The sequence below is a fragment of the Sorex araneus genome, chromosome 4 (assembly GCF_027595985.1).
Source record: "Sorex araneus isolate mSorAra2 chromosome 4, mSorAra2.pri, whole genome shotgun sequence".
NCBI classification, from domain to species: domain Eukaryota; kingdom Metazoa; phylum Chordata; class Mammalia; order Eulipotyphla; family Soricidae; genus Sorex; species Sorex araneus.
This window is the reverse complement of record NC_073305.1, coordinates 184,488,667-184,504,933: the sequence shown is the minus strand read 5'-3', so window position 1 is coordinate 184,504,933 and position 16,267 is coordinate 184,488,667. Positions and strand designations below refer to the sequence as shown.

The window sequence follows — 16,267 nt, the reverse complement described above, 5'->3', positions numbered from 1 at the left end:
CCGGCCCTTCAGACGAGCCGGTGGTAGGAAAGTGGCAAGGAACGCCAGGTCATCAGATGGTCCTGTGGCCAATCGGCCACTTCATTAGGCGTTATCTGCGGGGGAGAGTCTGCCTGCAGAAGGTGTGATATTTAAGGACACTCGGTTTGCCTGCCCAGGCCCGCAACACTCTGTCACCCACAAAGATCAGTGACAAAGTGAGCCCGGGGCACAGGAGGAGAGAGTGACGCCCCCTCTGTCTCAAAGACACTGCCCGGAGAGAAGCACCTTCCCACACAGAACTGCCCCCAGAGGCCTAGGGGACCAGCGTCCCTGGCAAGGCCCTAGCAGCCCGTCGGGAGGAACCTGCTCAACACCCAGGCGAGCTCGAGGAGGGGCCCAGCGAGGGGAAGTGTAATCCAAGAGCTGTCCTTCGTGACGGCAAAATCAGGCTGGGGCTCGGTCCTGTCTTCTGAATAAACTAGCAGGGCAAAAAAACCACCCATGGAGCCAAATGCCCACACAGGAAGAGTGTATCCGCCGATAAACTGTGCGCCCCACTTCCGACCTCGCTTGGGCACCCAGCCCGGGGGGCGCTCTGCGGCTGTCCCCTCCGCATTCCGCACCTCCGCTCCCCACTGCTCCTCGCAAGCCCCTGCACCACAGCCCTGCTGGCAGCGGGCAAGGGGGGACCAGCCGACGGCCTGGCCTGAATTCCAGCTCCAACGCAGGTCCATGGCTCGGTGACCTGCGTCAGGCCCCACCGCGGGAAGGAGGGGGCCGACAGGACAGATCTTCCACAGACACGGGAAGCAAACAAAGATGCTGTGTGAAGCGTCTAGTGCAGACTGGCTATAGTATTACAGTATCTCTCGGACAATATTCTCGATAGCCCCGAAGCATTTCCCCAACAGTCCGAGCACTTTTGCTAGGCCAGTTCCGGAGCTTACCTGCCCCGTTCACTCACGTCACAGCAGGCACCTGAGCTGCCGTGCGGATACACTAAATACTTGATGAAGGAGCTGGCCTGGACGACTTTGGCTAAATAGCCCGCCTCCCCTTCTGGTGGAGAACGCTGATGGAAAAACTGGGGGGAGGGGGCTTCAACTCTGACCAGACTGGGAGCTTCTGAGCAGGGGTGGTATCTTGCACTTGTGTTGGTGATTTTATGGATCACAGCAAACTTCTAGGATGCATGCATTTAACACCAAGCCCAGGCAAACTATTTAAACCGTATCAGGATGGAGTGATAATTTCCCTTTTATTTTTCTTCTTAGTTTTTCTGGCCACACCTGGCAATGCTCAGGAATCACGCCTGGGGGTCCTCGGGGGACCGTATGGTTTGCTGGGGATGGAACCTGGGTTCGAGTGCGCAGAGCAAGTGCCCTCCCACTGTGCTCTCCCCGGGGCCCCTCCATGCTTTCCCTAGTGTCAGGTTTATGTTCCACGGGTAGAATACGGCTCTCGTGTGAAACTGGTTAGTGCTCGTAAGTACAGGTAAATTGCTCATCTGCCTTACGTCTGAGTCACCTCGCCATCAGAAGGTGCCGAGAACACGGGCGCTCAGAAGGCTCCTGCCCTCGGAGAGAAGCACAAAGGCCCATGGGTGGCTCAGGTCTGTCCCCTCTGCATCCACGTGGCCCGACACGTTAGTGCAGGAAGAATCTTCACTTTAGACAGGGTTTGAGCGGTCACCCCCCGCCCCGGGGTCGGCCAGGGAAGTGCCATCTTCCCCTCTCAAAGCGGGGCTGAGGGGTCTGCTCTATGGAGGGGGGTCACATGCCTAGAGCCCGAGTCTCCAGCCGGGCCTCGAGAACGAGCAGAGCTGGCGCTGACCCCTTCTACTGTGCCGGGGACACGGGGAGGCAGAAAGGGCGTAGCTGAAGACACGCCACTGAGGGCTGGAGAGACAGTTAGGGGGTCCTCCACTCAGCCCCCCAGGCATCGTCTAGGGACCCCCAGGCAGTGCCGGGGGATGGGGTTGGGGGAAGACAGACAGAGCCAGAACTCGTGACAATCACCTGGTGCTAATTCAAAGCCTGAAGGGAACCGAGGCCGGCCCCGACCAGGCCTTCCAGACCCACCAAACACTGCGTCTTACAGAGCACTTTGTGTGCCTTAAATCACACACTTAAAACACAGAGAAACGGGGGCCGCAGGGGCAGCACAGCGCGGAGGGCGTTTGTGTGCATGCGGCCAGCCCAGGCTTGACCCCGCAGCCCGTCCGCTCCCGAGCCTGCCAGGAGTGACACCTGGGCACAGCCAGTGCGGCCCAAAAGCCAAAACACAGAGGAGAGGAAGAACCATCAGCAATTTTGGAAAATAAAGTCCCTTTTCACCCTCGTGGGCCTCCCAAGCAGTGTCCAGCTGCAGGGTCACTCCCAGGGGCTGTGGACGGGGCAGCGGCAGGCCGTGGGGCTGCTGGGCCTGGGGTCTGGCAGTGCTCAGGGGGCCTGCAGGGCCACCGCTGGGGCTGTGCAGTGCCGGGGGTCGAGCCGGGTCAGAGCCAAACCCAGCACGGTCTCCTCTGCCCTGGATGCAGTTTTATTGTCCGGGGGTGGCGGTGGTTTCTGCCGCCCCCGTGATGCTCAGCAAAGCACAGGGACTAAGCTGGACTTTCACCTGCCACTGGGACTGTTGTAAGAAGCCTGAACTGCCTCATGGAAACCGCTGGATTCTGTCTCCGTCACACTGCCTGGGGGTCACTACAGACTTCTCCAGGGCTCTCGCGGCAAACAGTGCTCTGGGCTGTGCCTGCAGTGTCCGAGGGAACCTCAACCGGACGTGCCCACCTCTGGCCAGCTGCGGGAGTCTGCAGCTGCCCACCTCTCCGCCTTCCCTGCTCCCAAGCTCAGGGGCCACCAGGGACGCACACCCACCACCGCGCACAGTGCCTGGACACTGACCACTCGAATGGACTCGCTGCAGGGTCATCTCGGGGCATTCCTGGGACCTTGGCATCAAATCGTCCCCCGCCAGGGGCAGGACCAGGACCAGACGCCCACTTCCCCGTGAAAACGGCTCCCGGCAAAACAAGCTTCCGGTGCCAAGAGTCAAGTGAAAGTGACCGAATCATGAGGCACCCACGGGACCCCGGCCGCCACCCCACCTCCCAACCTACTTGTTCAGGGGCAGCTTCATGGAGGCACCACCCGGCCGGCTGTTTCCCCGCTGGGCGCCCCCTGCATCCGCAGACTCCGTGTCCTTGAAGTAGGGGGAGGACGACTTGGGGTCATCCCAGTCTTCATCCCAGTCATCGTCGTCCCCAGTTGCTGGACGTGGGCAGAGAGAGTAAGCGCAGATAAGCAAACGGGAGTGACTGGGCTGTCCCCGGGACTACCGGCCGGCTATCTCGTCCCAACAGCTAAGGGGCAGTGCGGGCCGGGGCCGGAGTGAGCAGCAGCTTGGAGAGAAGCGGACTGGACACTTGAAGCCAGAAGCTGGGGACGGGGGGTGGGGGCACTTGGTGTACTAACAAGGGACTGAAGGGCACCAGGCAGGGCAAGAGGGAAAACGGAGACGGGAAGTGGTCACCCAGGGCCCGGGGACACAGTTTGGGGCTAGCGGCACACGCCTCGAGCCTGACCCCCATCACTGCGGGCTCTCCTCCCCAAACCAGCACCACCAGTGTAGCTCTGGACGCCCCCAGCCTTGATGCTGCTGGGGGAGCCGTGGAGGGGGACGAGGCCCCGCCCGCCCCCCCCCCCCCCGAAAGGAGTGAGAGTAGCCAGCGGCCGCCAAAGCACTTGGGAAGGGGCGGCCAGTGGACTCCTGGGCCTCACTCAGCCTCAGTCTGCAGAGGTCCTGGGGGTGGGTCCCTTCCTGTCGGGCAGGACCAGCCCTGGGCCTGTACCCTAAGCAGGCCCCGGGAGAAGCTGGGAGATAGACCCAGAAGGAAAGCGACAAAGGGAAGGGCGGTACCAGGAGGCTCCCGGCCCCTTCGTGCGACTCCTGCTTCGGGGACCAGCTTAGACAGGGAACAGCACTGGGCAACCCCGAGCTTTTGTTTTATAAAATTTTTAATTAAAAAAAAAATTTTTTTTGGCTGTTTTTGGTCACACCCAGCAATGAACAGGGGTTACTCCTGGCTCTGCACTCAGCAATTACTCCAGGTGGTGCTCGGGGGACCCTATGGGATGCTGGGAATCGAACCTGGGCCGGCCTCATGCAAGGCAAACGCCCTCCCCCCTGTGCTGTCGCTCCGGCCCCCACCCCTAGCTTCTCACGTCCTTTCACCGGCCACACACACCCTTGACGCCCCTGAGATGTGCTGATAATGAGGGTCTGTCCTGCCACTTCCCCTCCAGAGAGCAGAACTTCCAGACAGGGCCTGGGGGGGGGGCGGGAGTTGGGGAGCAGGGAGAGGGGAGACCCCCGGCAGGGCAGGAAGACCGAGTGGGGGAGGGGTTGAAAGGTGGGGTAGGAGCCCTGCAGGGGGGCCTGCACGCCCAGGCCCGCTGCCCTCCCAGGGCACAGAGGGCCACTGAGTCAGCTGCCTGCCCCTCGCCTCCTGGGCCTCAGGGACCCTGGGTAACAGTGCCCACGGCTGCCTCCGACACTTGGGAATTCAGCTTCCGGCTGGACAGTGTGGCTGCTCTGGGACACAATCATGCTGACCTGGGGCCTGGTCCTGAGCTGGCCCCCGGCTGGCTCCCCTGCCCCTGCCCTTCCCCACCTCACCTGGTCCTTGGTAAGCCTGGGGGTGGCCGAAGGCGGTGTCCCAGTTATTGGCAGTGCTCCTCTGGCCTGAAGCCCCTTCGGGCTTGGCCCCCCAGCCATCCGTGCCGTCCCAGTTCCCAGCCTTGGTGTTCCAGGCTGACCAGATGTCACTGCCGCCGCTGACCTGCTGTTCGGGGGAAGGAGAGAGAGATTCTGTGGCTCCCAGGAATCACTCCGCTAGCTCACTGGGGATGCACGAACGGGAACAGCAGAGGGGGCTCAACAAGACTCATCCACATGGTCCGCGGTGAAGGTGCAGTGAGAGAAACGCGTGGATCTGGGGGAGGACGCCCGCAGCGGTGACTCACTCGCCGGCAGCGTGTCCCGTCTGCTCGGGAAGCTCCAAACTGGGCACCGAGAAATCCCGGCCCAGAACTGGCTTCCCCATGCCCCGCCTTTCCCGGGAAACCACTTTTCTTTGCTGGGGAGGGTCATACTCTTCCCCCGGGGACACCACGGACCCCAGCTCCCGCCCTACACACACCAGACGCCTCTGAGGTGTTGATGGTGAGGCCTGTTCTGCCACTTTCCTGCTCTCTAGCCTTCAGCTGTAGTTTTCATTAGACTTTTATTTGAGAAAATGATAAACGCCCACTTTGAAATGCCAAGGATAACGGGATACGAGTTTCAAACCGTCAGAGGTCCCCTCCTGCCGAGATCCTGCCCCCAGCCCCCGGGGCCCGTGTCCGTCATACGTCCCCTGTGCAGATGCAGGCGTGTGGGCCCTCTCGCTCTGTGCCCCCAGGTGCTTTCTGCCTGGCATGCACTGCCCGGGGGGCAGCAGTCAGTGGGCACCTCTGCTGGTTTACGAGCCCCCGTGAGCACTTTCCCAGCTCAGGCCAGTGTCCGTGTCTGGTTCTCAGCGTTCTGCTCCTGACGGTAACTCAGCCATGTCCTGTCCCTCTGTCCACAAGCACCGGCAGATCCGTGTGGCCCTCTCCGGAGGAAGCCCCGGGGCTCAGGAGACCGCCCGCAAGAGCGGTGGGCCTCGCACCCTGTCCCGGAGAGCCCGAGGCCCTGCCAACGAGCCTCCCCAACTACCCTCCAGACAGGTGCCCGGGGCCTGCTGTGTGGCTCTTAATACCGCAGGAGAAACTTAGGACACAATTTCCAGGAGGCCGCAACACAGGCCTTGCCAGCTCCACGCTGTGCCCCTCACCAGTGGGGCTTTTTGTTTTCCCTCTTTCCCTTCTACGTGAAACGTACGGGAAGGCAGCTCAGCTCTTCTAGCTACGGCCACCGACAGTAGAGCTTCCCCTCCGCATCTCAGCAGCCCCCAGTGCAGCCTGGCCTCGGCTGTGGTGGCCTCCCCTGCACCCGTGACCCCGAGGGCTGGCTCGGCCGCTGCAGACACTCCGAGGAGCTATGCCAGGGAGCACTGCCAGGCCTGAGTGAGACACCCTGCCTCTGCCGTCACCCAGGGATTTTCACAGCGTCACATATTCCCGCTCCAAGAACCTGGACTTCAGGCACGGGAAAGGCAAGTTTTCATGTATCAGTTATGGAAAATGATAAAACAATGTATCAGTTTTCATTCTGAATTATCTTAACAGTTATGAAAACAGATAAAACAATGTATCAGTTTTCATTTTCAATTATCTTAATTTCACTGACAAATTCAGGGAAAACAAACAGTGTTTTTAAAAAACCAAACAATTCCCAGACGCAAGCTGCTGGTCTCGGGACACGGACGGGCCCCTGCTCCTCGGCTGGAACCCGTGGAAGGTTCCAGGCCTGGTGGAACCCGGCCCGGCTCCCGGGGGGCGAACTCCACACGGGGGCACCTGCGCCAGGTTCCAAGGTGACGTGAAGAAAAGCAGTTCTGGGGAAAAGACCCGCAGGCTGTGACCCGAACCTCCTCCCGTCTCTCCGCTGACCTCAGTGCTGGGGCAGTGGCTGGCCTTTCCGCCCCTTCCCCGGCCACGGGCACCTACAGAGGCAGCGATTGTGCCTGTCCCTCGCGGGAGGAGGAGGAAGGTCTAACAGTGACATCCATGACCCGTCCCAGGCTCGTGCCTCCTCGGGACCCTGGACAGGCCGGCGGTCAGGCCGAGGGCGGAGGAAGCCTCTTCCCTCCTTCCTCCTGCAGATCCCCCGGGCCTCGGAACCCAGACTCTGCCTTCGCCTCTGAAATAAAAACTCCCCCAGGGACAGGCTGAGTGCAGACAGCGGTGCAGGTGACACATGCAGGGCTGAGGCTGGGCTGGGACCCTGCTTGGGGTTGTGGGATTCCGTGTGTGTGTGGCACCAGGAAGAAGTTTCTGGACGACCAGATCCACCGTGCGGTGCATGTGAGCTGCTTCTGGCGCGGCCCACTGGGGCAACAGGGTCGTGAGCGAGATAAGCTCAGTGGCCCTGGGCGAGGGTCAGGCGAGAACCCCGGTGAAGGGGCCCCGGACCCCAGCCGGGTGCCGGCTCCCTCCCTCCCTGGATACACCGGGCCAGAATCCGAGCCCGGCAGCCTCCCCGTCAGTTTCATATGCCTAGAAAGATGCCGCGTGACCGGGTCTGGGCTCGTCCCTGCACCGCCAACGCCTGCAAATCCTCTGATCCTTCGCTTCTGTCCTTGGGATTCTCCCTGGAACGTTACCTCTCGTGTCTCAACTCGCCTCCTGCTGAGGAACTCTCTGGAACCCACTGGAAGCCTCTCCGGTGCCTGTCCCGGGATCTGCGCTCAGGCTCTTCCCAGGACCTCTGGCTGACCTCCGGGGTCCCCCCGACGGCACACCCCTCCTGTCACCTTCTCGGGGCAGCCCTCCCTCCCGTCTCCTGGCTCCCTGCTTCTCCTCTGCGCTGACACACGGGCCCGCCCTGCTCCTGCGTGGGCGCCACCCGCGGAGGCGTCCCGTGCCCCTCCTGACGCCCACCCCCTGCGCGTGCAGGTCCCTCACTTGGGGCTGGAGCGACCAGCCAGGCCCCGGCCCCTGGGGCCCCACACCCCGCTCCCTGGCCCCGGCTCACGCAGGGAGCTGGCACACGTGGGAAGAGGAGGCGCCGTTTCAGGGGCGTGAAACGTTTCGCTCCCTGGCACTCACGCGTGGGCTTTACCTTATTTACGGAAGGAGGAGGAGAAGGAGAAGATGAGGAAGGTGGGGACTGGCTGAGACCCTCAGCGCAGCCAACCTGAGCCAGAACATCCACCTTGAAGTGAAAAAGTTGCCGAGTGAATGGCGGGAAGGCGGCGGGAGGGGCGCGGCATGCAGGGGCCAAGCCCAGCGGGGCGGCGGGCCATCAGCAGCGCCCGCACACGCCAGGAGCCGAGCGGGGGCATGCAGGCTGGACAGCCGCGGCACGCGCGTGGGGGAAAACCCGGGCAAGCTTAAGCGGCGTGAGGAGGGGGCAGCCCCCGGAGCGGCAGGTGGGTGGGCGAGGCCCGCTGGGCGGGGGGAGGGGGGCTCCGTCAGAGGCCGGACGCCCTGCCCCGCCAGCACGGGGCCCGCACGGGCACAGCGGCCGAGAAGGCATCTCTGGACCCCAGCTGTCCACCACCCGCCGGACGCCAGCTGCTGCGACTCTGGCGGTGGAAGACCACGCTCCTCGCCCTGCGGGGGTCTCTGGACTGGGGTCTGGCAGGCCGGGGGGCAGGGGGCATCGGCACAGCTGCAGATATGCTGACCCGTGCGGAGCGGTGCTGGTCACCCCCTCAGTGACGGAGGACATGAGCCCCGTCGCCGGTGACTGCTGGGCCCCGAGGGCCAGCGCTGCAGGGGGCTGCTGGCCACACTGCACTCCGGGGCCACCTTCACCAGCCGAGTGACTGCGGTCGGGACACGGCTCAGAGAGGCCCACGGGGAACGCGAGCATCTCAGCTGGCTCGTCCTGAGGTCCCTCACCAGGCGCCCAGGACGGAAGCAAATCAGCAGGCATGCGAGGAGCAACCCAGAACACAAAGGGAAGCCGACTGGGGGCGGGCTAGGGGCGGGGGGCTCAGCCTGGCTCTGTCCCTGCGCCTGGAGCCCGAGCATCACCGGGCTCAGCCTGCAGGGCCCTGGGCACTGCCAAGGGCGGCCGTGGAGGGCCCTGACGACCGCGAGGGTGGCCCAGGGTGGCCCGCACTGCCCCTCAAACCCTCACGCTGGCCTAGAACCCTGGGGCCTGCTGGACGCCGCTCGGAGGCCCAGGAAAAGCCCAGCCCCACCCGTCCACCTCCCCCGGCGCCCACACCACCAGAAACCCGAAGCAGATAAACAGAAAGTGCCCCCATCTGGGGGCGGGCAGTGCCCACTCGGGGAAAGAAACACCACGAGTGGGATTCATTCAGGGCAACGATTTTAAAATCATCCGGATAAATAAAACAAAAGTAGTAGCAGCAAGACCCCTCGACCAGCCCCTTCCCGAAACCCGCTCAGTGAACAGAAATGATCCAATGATCCAATGTGGTAAGAACCCGAGGGAACGGGAACGAGCGTGAACGGGAAACGCACTCATCGCTGCCGACGGTGGCCAAGACCCCCTCGCTCAGAGTAAAACCCGCTTCCGGTGGGCCAGGGAGACACTGCCCCCGAACCAGCCTGAGGGACTGGATTTCAGGGAGCTCGGACACCCTAGCTGGGCTCTGGGGTCAGGCTGCCGGCTGCCAGGCAGGGAGGGACACTTAGGGGAGTGGCCGACAGGCCCTGAGACCACACAGGTCACCCCCGCTCAGGACCGAGGGCGCAGGCAGTCCCGACCCAGGACATGTCTTCGGGCCGCAGTGTCCACCCCCCCCAGCAGAAAGTGTCCTGCCCAGAACATCTCACTGACCCTGAGCCCCGGGCGGAGTCCCAGCCTCCCAGAGGGACGGGGCAGGTGGGACGGCTCCAACTGACAAAATGACAAGCCACAGAGTCCAAAGTGAGGACCCGGACGCCAGCCGGCCAGAACCTCCCTGTGGCTAGGTGGTACCACTGCTCTCCAGGCCCGCTGTCGTGTCTTGAGGCTGCCACAGAGAGGAGTGCCCAGTTTCGGGGGCACACACAGTTTCAGGGGCTGCCCAGCTCCAGGGTCTGCCCAGTTTGGGGGGCACATACAGTTTTGAAGGCTGTCCAGTTTCGGGGGCACATGCAGAGTTTTGGGGTCTGCCCAGTTTCGAGCACTCGAGCAAGGAGCGGCAGCCCAGCCAGAGCCGTGCTGTGAGAGCAGGAACAGGAGGGACGGGCGGGGCTGGGCACTGGCCTCTAGATGAGTCAGGGGCATTAAGGAAATGGGGTTGGCTGGAAAAGTGTGAGCCGGCCTCAAAGTTAGGCACGTTGAAAACTGAGAAGTGCGGCCGGAGCAATGGTACAGCAGGGAGGGCGCCGGCCCGGGTTCTAGCCTCGGCACCCCACAGGATTCCCTGAACACCATCAGGAATAACCCCTGAGCACAGAGCCGGGAGTCAGCACCGAGCACAGAGCCGAGAGTCAGACCTGAGCACCACTGCAGGCTGATGCAGATCATGTGCTTTGCTGTCGCCCCCAAACAAACCACCACTACTGGGGAGTCACCTTCACGCCCTAACGCAGGCCTGTCCCCATGACAGGTGACGTGCACACACAGGGCCACAGGCGCGTGTGGGAGGGACCCCATGTGGCACGTGTGACGCCCTGTGCCTGTGCATTTCCCCACTTCCCGGGGGCGGAGGGAATCTGCTCCGCAGCAGTGCGTGTGTGTGTGTGTGCGCGTGTGTGTGTGCGTGTGTGTGTGAGTCTGTTGTGCGTGTGTGTGTGTGCGTGTGTGTATGTATGTGTGTGTGTGTGTGTGAGTCTGTGAGTGTGTGTGTGTGTGTGTGTATGTGTGAGGGGGGATGTTTGTTTTCATGGGGTTGGGGTGGCAGCCAGGGCTCCTTCCTGGTGACACCCGGTGGCGCAGTGCTGTGGGGCTGCCGGGCCCACCCCCGGTGGTGCTGGGGACCGAGAGGGGACGGAGCACGTGCTCCAGCCCCCGCAGCCCTCCCAGGCCACACAGGGCTGTGTTCCAGCCCCGTGTGTGCTCCCGGCTGCATCCTCGGGGATGGGGCTAGTGAGACTCAACCTCCCCCGCTGGCCAGACACAGGGCGGGCCGGGAGGTGACGCCTGGCTGGGTTTGCTGGTTCTGGTGAGCAGACAGACACACAGACGGACAGAGCCAGGAGGAACCCCCTGCAGGACACAGCTCGCGGACAGGCTATGCTGGGAGAAGGGGGACACGGCCGCGGGCAGGGCTGCCTTCCCCGCCCCGTCTGACCTGCCCAGCCCAGGGCAGGGTCAGAGGAAGGCACCATGGACCCTGCATCTGGACATGTGCCACCACACCCCTGGGCTCACCAGCTCCACCTGGCATTGTCCAGCATTGCCTCTAGAGGGCGATAGAGTCCAGGGGGGTGCTGGGACATGAGTGGGGGGGAAAGGGGGGCGCAGCAGGGGTGTCAGGTGTGGCGGGGCGGCAGGGCCCGGCTGTGTACAGGCAGATACCAGGTGGTCACTGAGGGACACTTGATCTCAAAGAGGAGGAGCGCAAAGCCAGAAGGGCTGGCCTCTGCCCGGACGGCAGCGACTCAGACACGAACTTTGGGGCGAGACAAAGTCAGAGCAGCGCCCGGCTCTGGGAGGCCGGGGGGCATCACTGCCACCCCTTGCACAGCTGAGGGGCAACGGCCCTGCACGGAACTCCTCGACCCCTGGCCTCCAGCCCCTGGACATCCACGTCCGTGCCCGACAAAGGCCGAGTCAGCTGTTTTGGAAAGGGTCTGCAGGGTGCATTCTTGCAGGGGGAATCCCAGTCATCTCAGCTAAAGGGAAGAGAGGATTTACACATTCCCACCTTTAAAAGGTTGGTTTGTGTGTGTGGGGGGGGTGTTATAACCAGCAATGCTCAGGGCTCACTCCTGGCTCTGTGCTCAGGGCTCACTCCTGGCTCAGTGCTGAGGGCTCACTCCCAGCTCTGTGCTCAGGGTTCACTCCTGGCTCTGTGCTCAGGGATCATTCAGGGATCCTATGCGGTGCCAGGGATCGAACCCAGGCTGGCAGTGTGCAGGACAAGTGCTGTACCCACTGTACTCTCTCCAGTCCTTATCTTTAAAAGATGTTTGCTCAGAAGACACCACTTACTTCTAAAAGGAGCCTCCACTGACTCCAGAAAATCCCTATGAGAAATATAAAACCTGCAGAGTCTGCTGAAATAGGGAAGTTCTCAAAACAGACTAAATCCACTCAAAGCCGGTCCCGGGGCCAGAGAGAGGCCAGCATGGTGACGCTCGGGCTCACGGCCAGATGGCATGTGACCACATCGCCGGCCCGGCCAGCCCAGATTCCCTGGCGGGGCCCCCCGGTCTCTGGAGCATTGCTTGAGAGACCCCAAAACAAAAAAGCACTAAGGCTTCTCATTGGCTATTACCCCCCAAATTCAAGTGACTAAACCTGTCCTTTAATTCAGTCAGAACTGCCGGATGCTAACCCGGGGTCTCATTTAAGATCAAGCTGGTCCCACGAGCGCCAGGCGCCTGGGCAAACAGGAGCACCTGCTCTCGCTGAGAGAATTCTGGGAGCACCACTTGACACACAACGGCTCCGTCACAGCCATCAGCACGCTGCTAGAGACGGGACGGAGGTCCCCGAGGAAGGGGCGCTGACCTGCACAGCGCAGTCGGAGAGAAAGGCTCACGTCCCCTCAGAGCCAGAGTCCCCTCAGCCCAGGGGGCCTGCCGCCTCTGCACTGTCACCCAGGCCAGTCCCTGCTTCTGAGTGTCCCCTCAGCCCAGGCGGTCTGCCGCCTCTGCGCTGTCACCCAGCCTAGTCCCTGCTTCTGAGTAAGTGTCCCTCAGCCAGGCGGTCTGCCACCTCTGCGCTGTCACCCAGGCTAGTCCCTGCTTCTGAGTGTCCCCTCAGCCAGGCGGTCTGCCGCCTCTGCGCTGTCACCCAGCCTAGTCCCTGCATCTGAGTGAGTGTCCCTCAGCCCAGGCGGCCTGCCGCCTCTGCGCTGTCACCCAGGCTAGTCCCTGCTTCTGACTGAGTGTCCCCTCAGCCCAGGCGGTCTGCCACCTCTGCGCTGTCACCCAGGCTAGTCCCTGCTTCTGAGTGTCCCCTCAGCCCAGGCGGTCTGCCGCCTCTGCACTGTCACCCAGGCTAGTCCCTGCTTCTGAGTGAGTGTCCCTCAGCCCAGGCGGTCTGCCACCTCTGCGCTGTCACCCAGGCTAGTCCCTGCTTCTGACTGAGTGTCCCTCAGCCAGGCGGTCTGCCACCTCTGCGCTGTCACCCAGGCTAGTCCCTGCATCTGAGTGAGTGTCCCTCAGCCCAGGTGGCCTGCCGCCTCTGCACTGTCACCCAGGCTAGTCCCTGCTTCTGACTGAGTGTCCCCTCAGCCCAGGCGGTCTGCCACCTCTGCGCTGTCACCCAGGCTAGTCCCTGCTTCTGAGTGAGTGTCCCTCAGCCCAGGCGGTCTGCCACCTCTGCGCTGTCACCCAGGCTAGTCCCTGCTTCTGACTGAGTGTCCCTCAGCCAGGCGGTCTGCCGCCTCTGCGCTGTCACCCAGGCTAGTCCCTGCTTCTGAGTGTCCCCTCAGCCAGGCGGTCTGCCGCCTCTGCGCTGTCACCCAGCCTAGTCCCTGCATCTGAGTGAGTGTCCCTCAGCCCAGGCGGCCTGCCGCCTCTGCGCTGTCACCCAGGCTAGTCCCTGCTTCTGACTGAGTGTCCCCTCAGCCCAGGCGGTCTGCCACCTCTGCGCTGTCACCCAGGCTAGTCCCTGCTTCTGAGTGTCCCCTCAGCCCAGGCGGTCTGCCGCCTCTGCACTGTCACCCAGGCTAGTCCCTGCTTCTGAGTGAGTGTCCCTCAGCCCAGGCGGTCTGCCACCTCTGCGCTGTCACCCAGGCTAGTCCCTGCTTCTGACTGAGTGTCCCTCAGCCAGGCAGTCTGCCACCTCTGCACTGTCACCCAGGCTAGTCCCTGCTTCTGAGTGAGTGTCCCCTCAGCCCAGGCGGCCTGCCGCCTCTGCACTGTCACCCAGGCTAGTCCCTGCTTCTGACTGAGTGTCCCCTCAGCCCAGGCGGCCTGCCGCCTCTGCGCTGTCACCCAGGCTAGTCCCTGCTTCTGACTGAGTGTCCCCTCAGCCCAGGCGGCCTGCCACCTCTGCGCTGTCACCCAGGCTAGTCCCTGCTTCTGACTGAGTGTCCCCTCAGCCCAGGCGGCCTGCCACCTCTGCGCTGTCACCCAGGCTAGTCCCTGCTTCTGACTGAGTGTCCCCTCAGCCCAGGCGGCCTGCCGCCTCTGCGCTGTCACCCAGGCTAGTCCCTGCTTCTGAAATGGTACCAGGAGCCCAACGGGGCCACCGAGTGTGGCTTGGTGAAAGACAGCTGTCTGAGAATTCCAGCCGGGCCGACACCACCCCCAAGGCACACCCAGACACATGAGTCTTTAGTTTATCCCCCCACCCTGAGGGCCACCGTGGATTACTCCTGACAGAGTGTCAGGCAGACAATGATCCTTCACCAGTGCCCACCTCCCTCCACCCAGGCCCCCAGTCTCCCTCCCCCGCCCTCCAGCCCACCTCTATGACTGGCACTTTTAAAAATAAGTTTCCGGCACTGTGGTGACAGTTCTGTGACTGATAGGGTCCGTGCATGACCCTGCACCACAGTCCAGTCCTCCTGAGGGACACTTCCCTCCACCACTGTCCCTTCCCCTTCCTGGTCTGCCCCGCGGAATAGGGCCCTTTCAGCCGAGGGCCCGAGGAGGAGGCGCAGGGGCGGCCAGAGGCCAGCTCTTCACACGCTGCTTCTCACGTCCTCTTTGGTATTTTGGGTGCTGCCGAGCCAGAGGATGCAGGAAACCGGCCGAGAGATCCGATGGGATCCCCCGGCCTCTGGATCCTAAGTCTCTGAGCCGGACTAATTGTAATACAAGATGTCCACAACATGCAGAGACAGTGCAGGGGCGTCTGCCTTGATGCAGCTGGTCCCCCATCTGGCGCTCCCCGAGCACACAGCCAGGAGCAAGCCCTGGGCCCCTCGGAGTGTGGTGCCAGCCCCCACGCCGCCTGCTCCGGCGCTGTGTGGCGTATGTAAGACCTGTTAGCGCATGACGACAGTGTCCTGGGACTCTCAGAGGCTGAGGAATAGGCATTCTGCACTCAGAGGCCCGAGGGCAAACGCTGCCCTTAGTGTGACCCGGTGAAGGAGTACCCAGAGCCACGCGCCTAGCCCGCTCCTTCCCGCACAGGCAGGCGGCCTGACGCCCGGAGAGCCGCTCTCCCCGCAGCCACTCCGGGGCAGCACCCGAACAGGGCCAGGGACAGACCTGCTCGGCTCTCAAGAAAACCACAGGACACTTGAGCGTGCTCTGTGCGCGTCACCCCTTCCACGGAGTTCTCTAGGAGTGACGCATAGACCCTGCCCTGTGGACAAGCAGCAGCTTCCACGGGGCCATTTCTGCCAGAGAAGGTGCCCACCCTCCCGAGGGTGTCGGAGCGCGGCTGGGCCAGGAAGTCGCTGCCTGGCAAGTGATAAGCTTTCAGCCAGAGGACCCTGCTTTTCTTTTTTTCCTTCTGCTTTTAGGGTCACACCTGGCGATGCACAGAGGTCACTCCTGGCTCTGCACTCAGGAATTACCCCTGGCGGTGCTCAGGGGACCCTATGGGATGCTGGGAATCGAACCCGGGTCGGCCGAGTGCAAGGAAAACGCCCTCCCCGCTGTGCTATCGTGCAGCCCGGGACCCTGCTTTTCTCTCTGACGACCTGCCTTAGCCAAAAAGGCATTTCTAGGGGTTTACGTTCACTCACTGAAAACCAACTCCCAGGAAGTGGCCCGCCGTCCCTCTCAAAGCCTGCCTGCCCGTCTCTGCCCGCCTCCCCGGTGAGCTCGGTGTTAATACCCCACAAATGCCACACAAGCATCCAGCCCAGGTTGGTGCACACAAGGGTGTCAGCAGCCGGAGTGCATCGCAAACCTGCCCCGCTGAGCTCCGCTCCCGGGGGCGTGGGCACGCGCCTCGGGGTGCGGGGTGGGGTCGGGGGGAGGGGCTCACTCACCTGGTTATTACTGTTGGCAGCAGCTGAGCTGGCTTGAGCTGTGCTGGCCGAGAGGGAATCAAGGAAGGCTTGGTCAGCCACTGAATTGCCACAAGAAAACTGATCCTTTCCATCACCGGGCAAAATCTAAATATCAGAAAGAACCACAATTATTTTCAGAGATTAGGGTGACGCCAGCGGCCTGGTCACCAAGGACAAGCAGGAACCAGAATCTGCTGGGAGAAGGGGTTTGCACGGAGCCCAGGGGAAGGCAGCCCAGGCACGTCTGCAGTGAAAACAAAACAAAACAAAACAAAACAAAACAGTAACAAAAAAACTGCAAGTAACGTGGATATCGACTTGGTCCCTCTGAGTTTTCTCTTTCTTGCCGGCCTTTAGAATCGCGGAGGCAGGAACATGGAGCTCACAGAGCCAACCTCGGCCATGCGGACACGGCATCCTCCCAGCACCCGAGACAACTGCCAGGGCTGGCACTCGGGGACACGTGCGCTCAGCAGGTCCTGCCACCACCCACAGACTCTGCGTCTCACGGAGGGGTGGCCTCCTCTGCCTGCAGCCTGGGCCTCCCTCCCAGCCTCCTCACAGCGCCCCCGCCAGCACCAGGCAGTGCCG

At 62.6% G+C, this 16,267-nt stretch overlaps 1 protein-coding gene across 3 annotated transcripts in view; it reads right to left on the bottom strand.

Annotated features, from left to right (window-relative positions):
- SNX9 (sorting nexin 9) overlaps positions 1 to 16,267 on the bottom strand; it is a 71,874-nt gene that overhangs the window by 22,728 nt on the left and 32,879 nt on the right. Inside the window, exons 4-7 of one of the 3 annotated variants that reach the window (XM_055135390.1) lie at positions 15,656 to 15,781; positions 7,747 to 7,839; positions 4,660 to 4,825; positions 3,101 to 3,251 (exon numbers count right to left, since the gene is read on the bottom strand). In XM_055135390.1, coding sequence (XP_054991365.1) covers positions 3,101 to 3,251; positions 4,660 to 4,825; positions 7,747 to 7,839; positions 15,656 to 15,781 — 536 coding nt within the window. The remainder of the gene's footprint in view (positions 1 to 3,100; positions 3,252 to 4,659; positions 4,826 to 7,746; positions 7,840 to 15,655; positions 15,782 to 16,267) is intronic. The other 2 variants (XM_055135392.1, XM_055135391.1) reach the window with 2 other exon arrangements.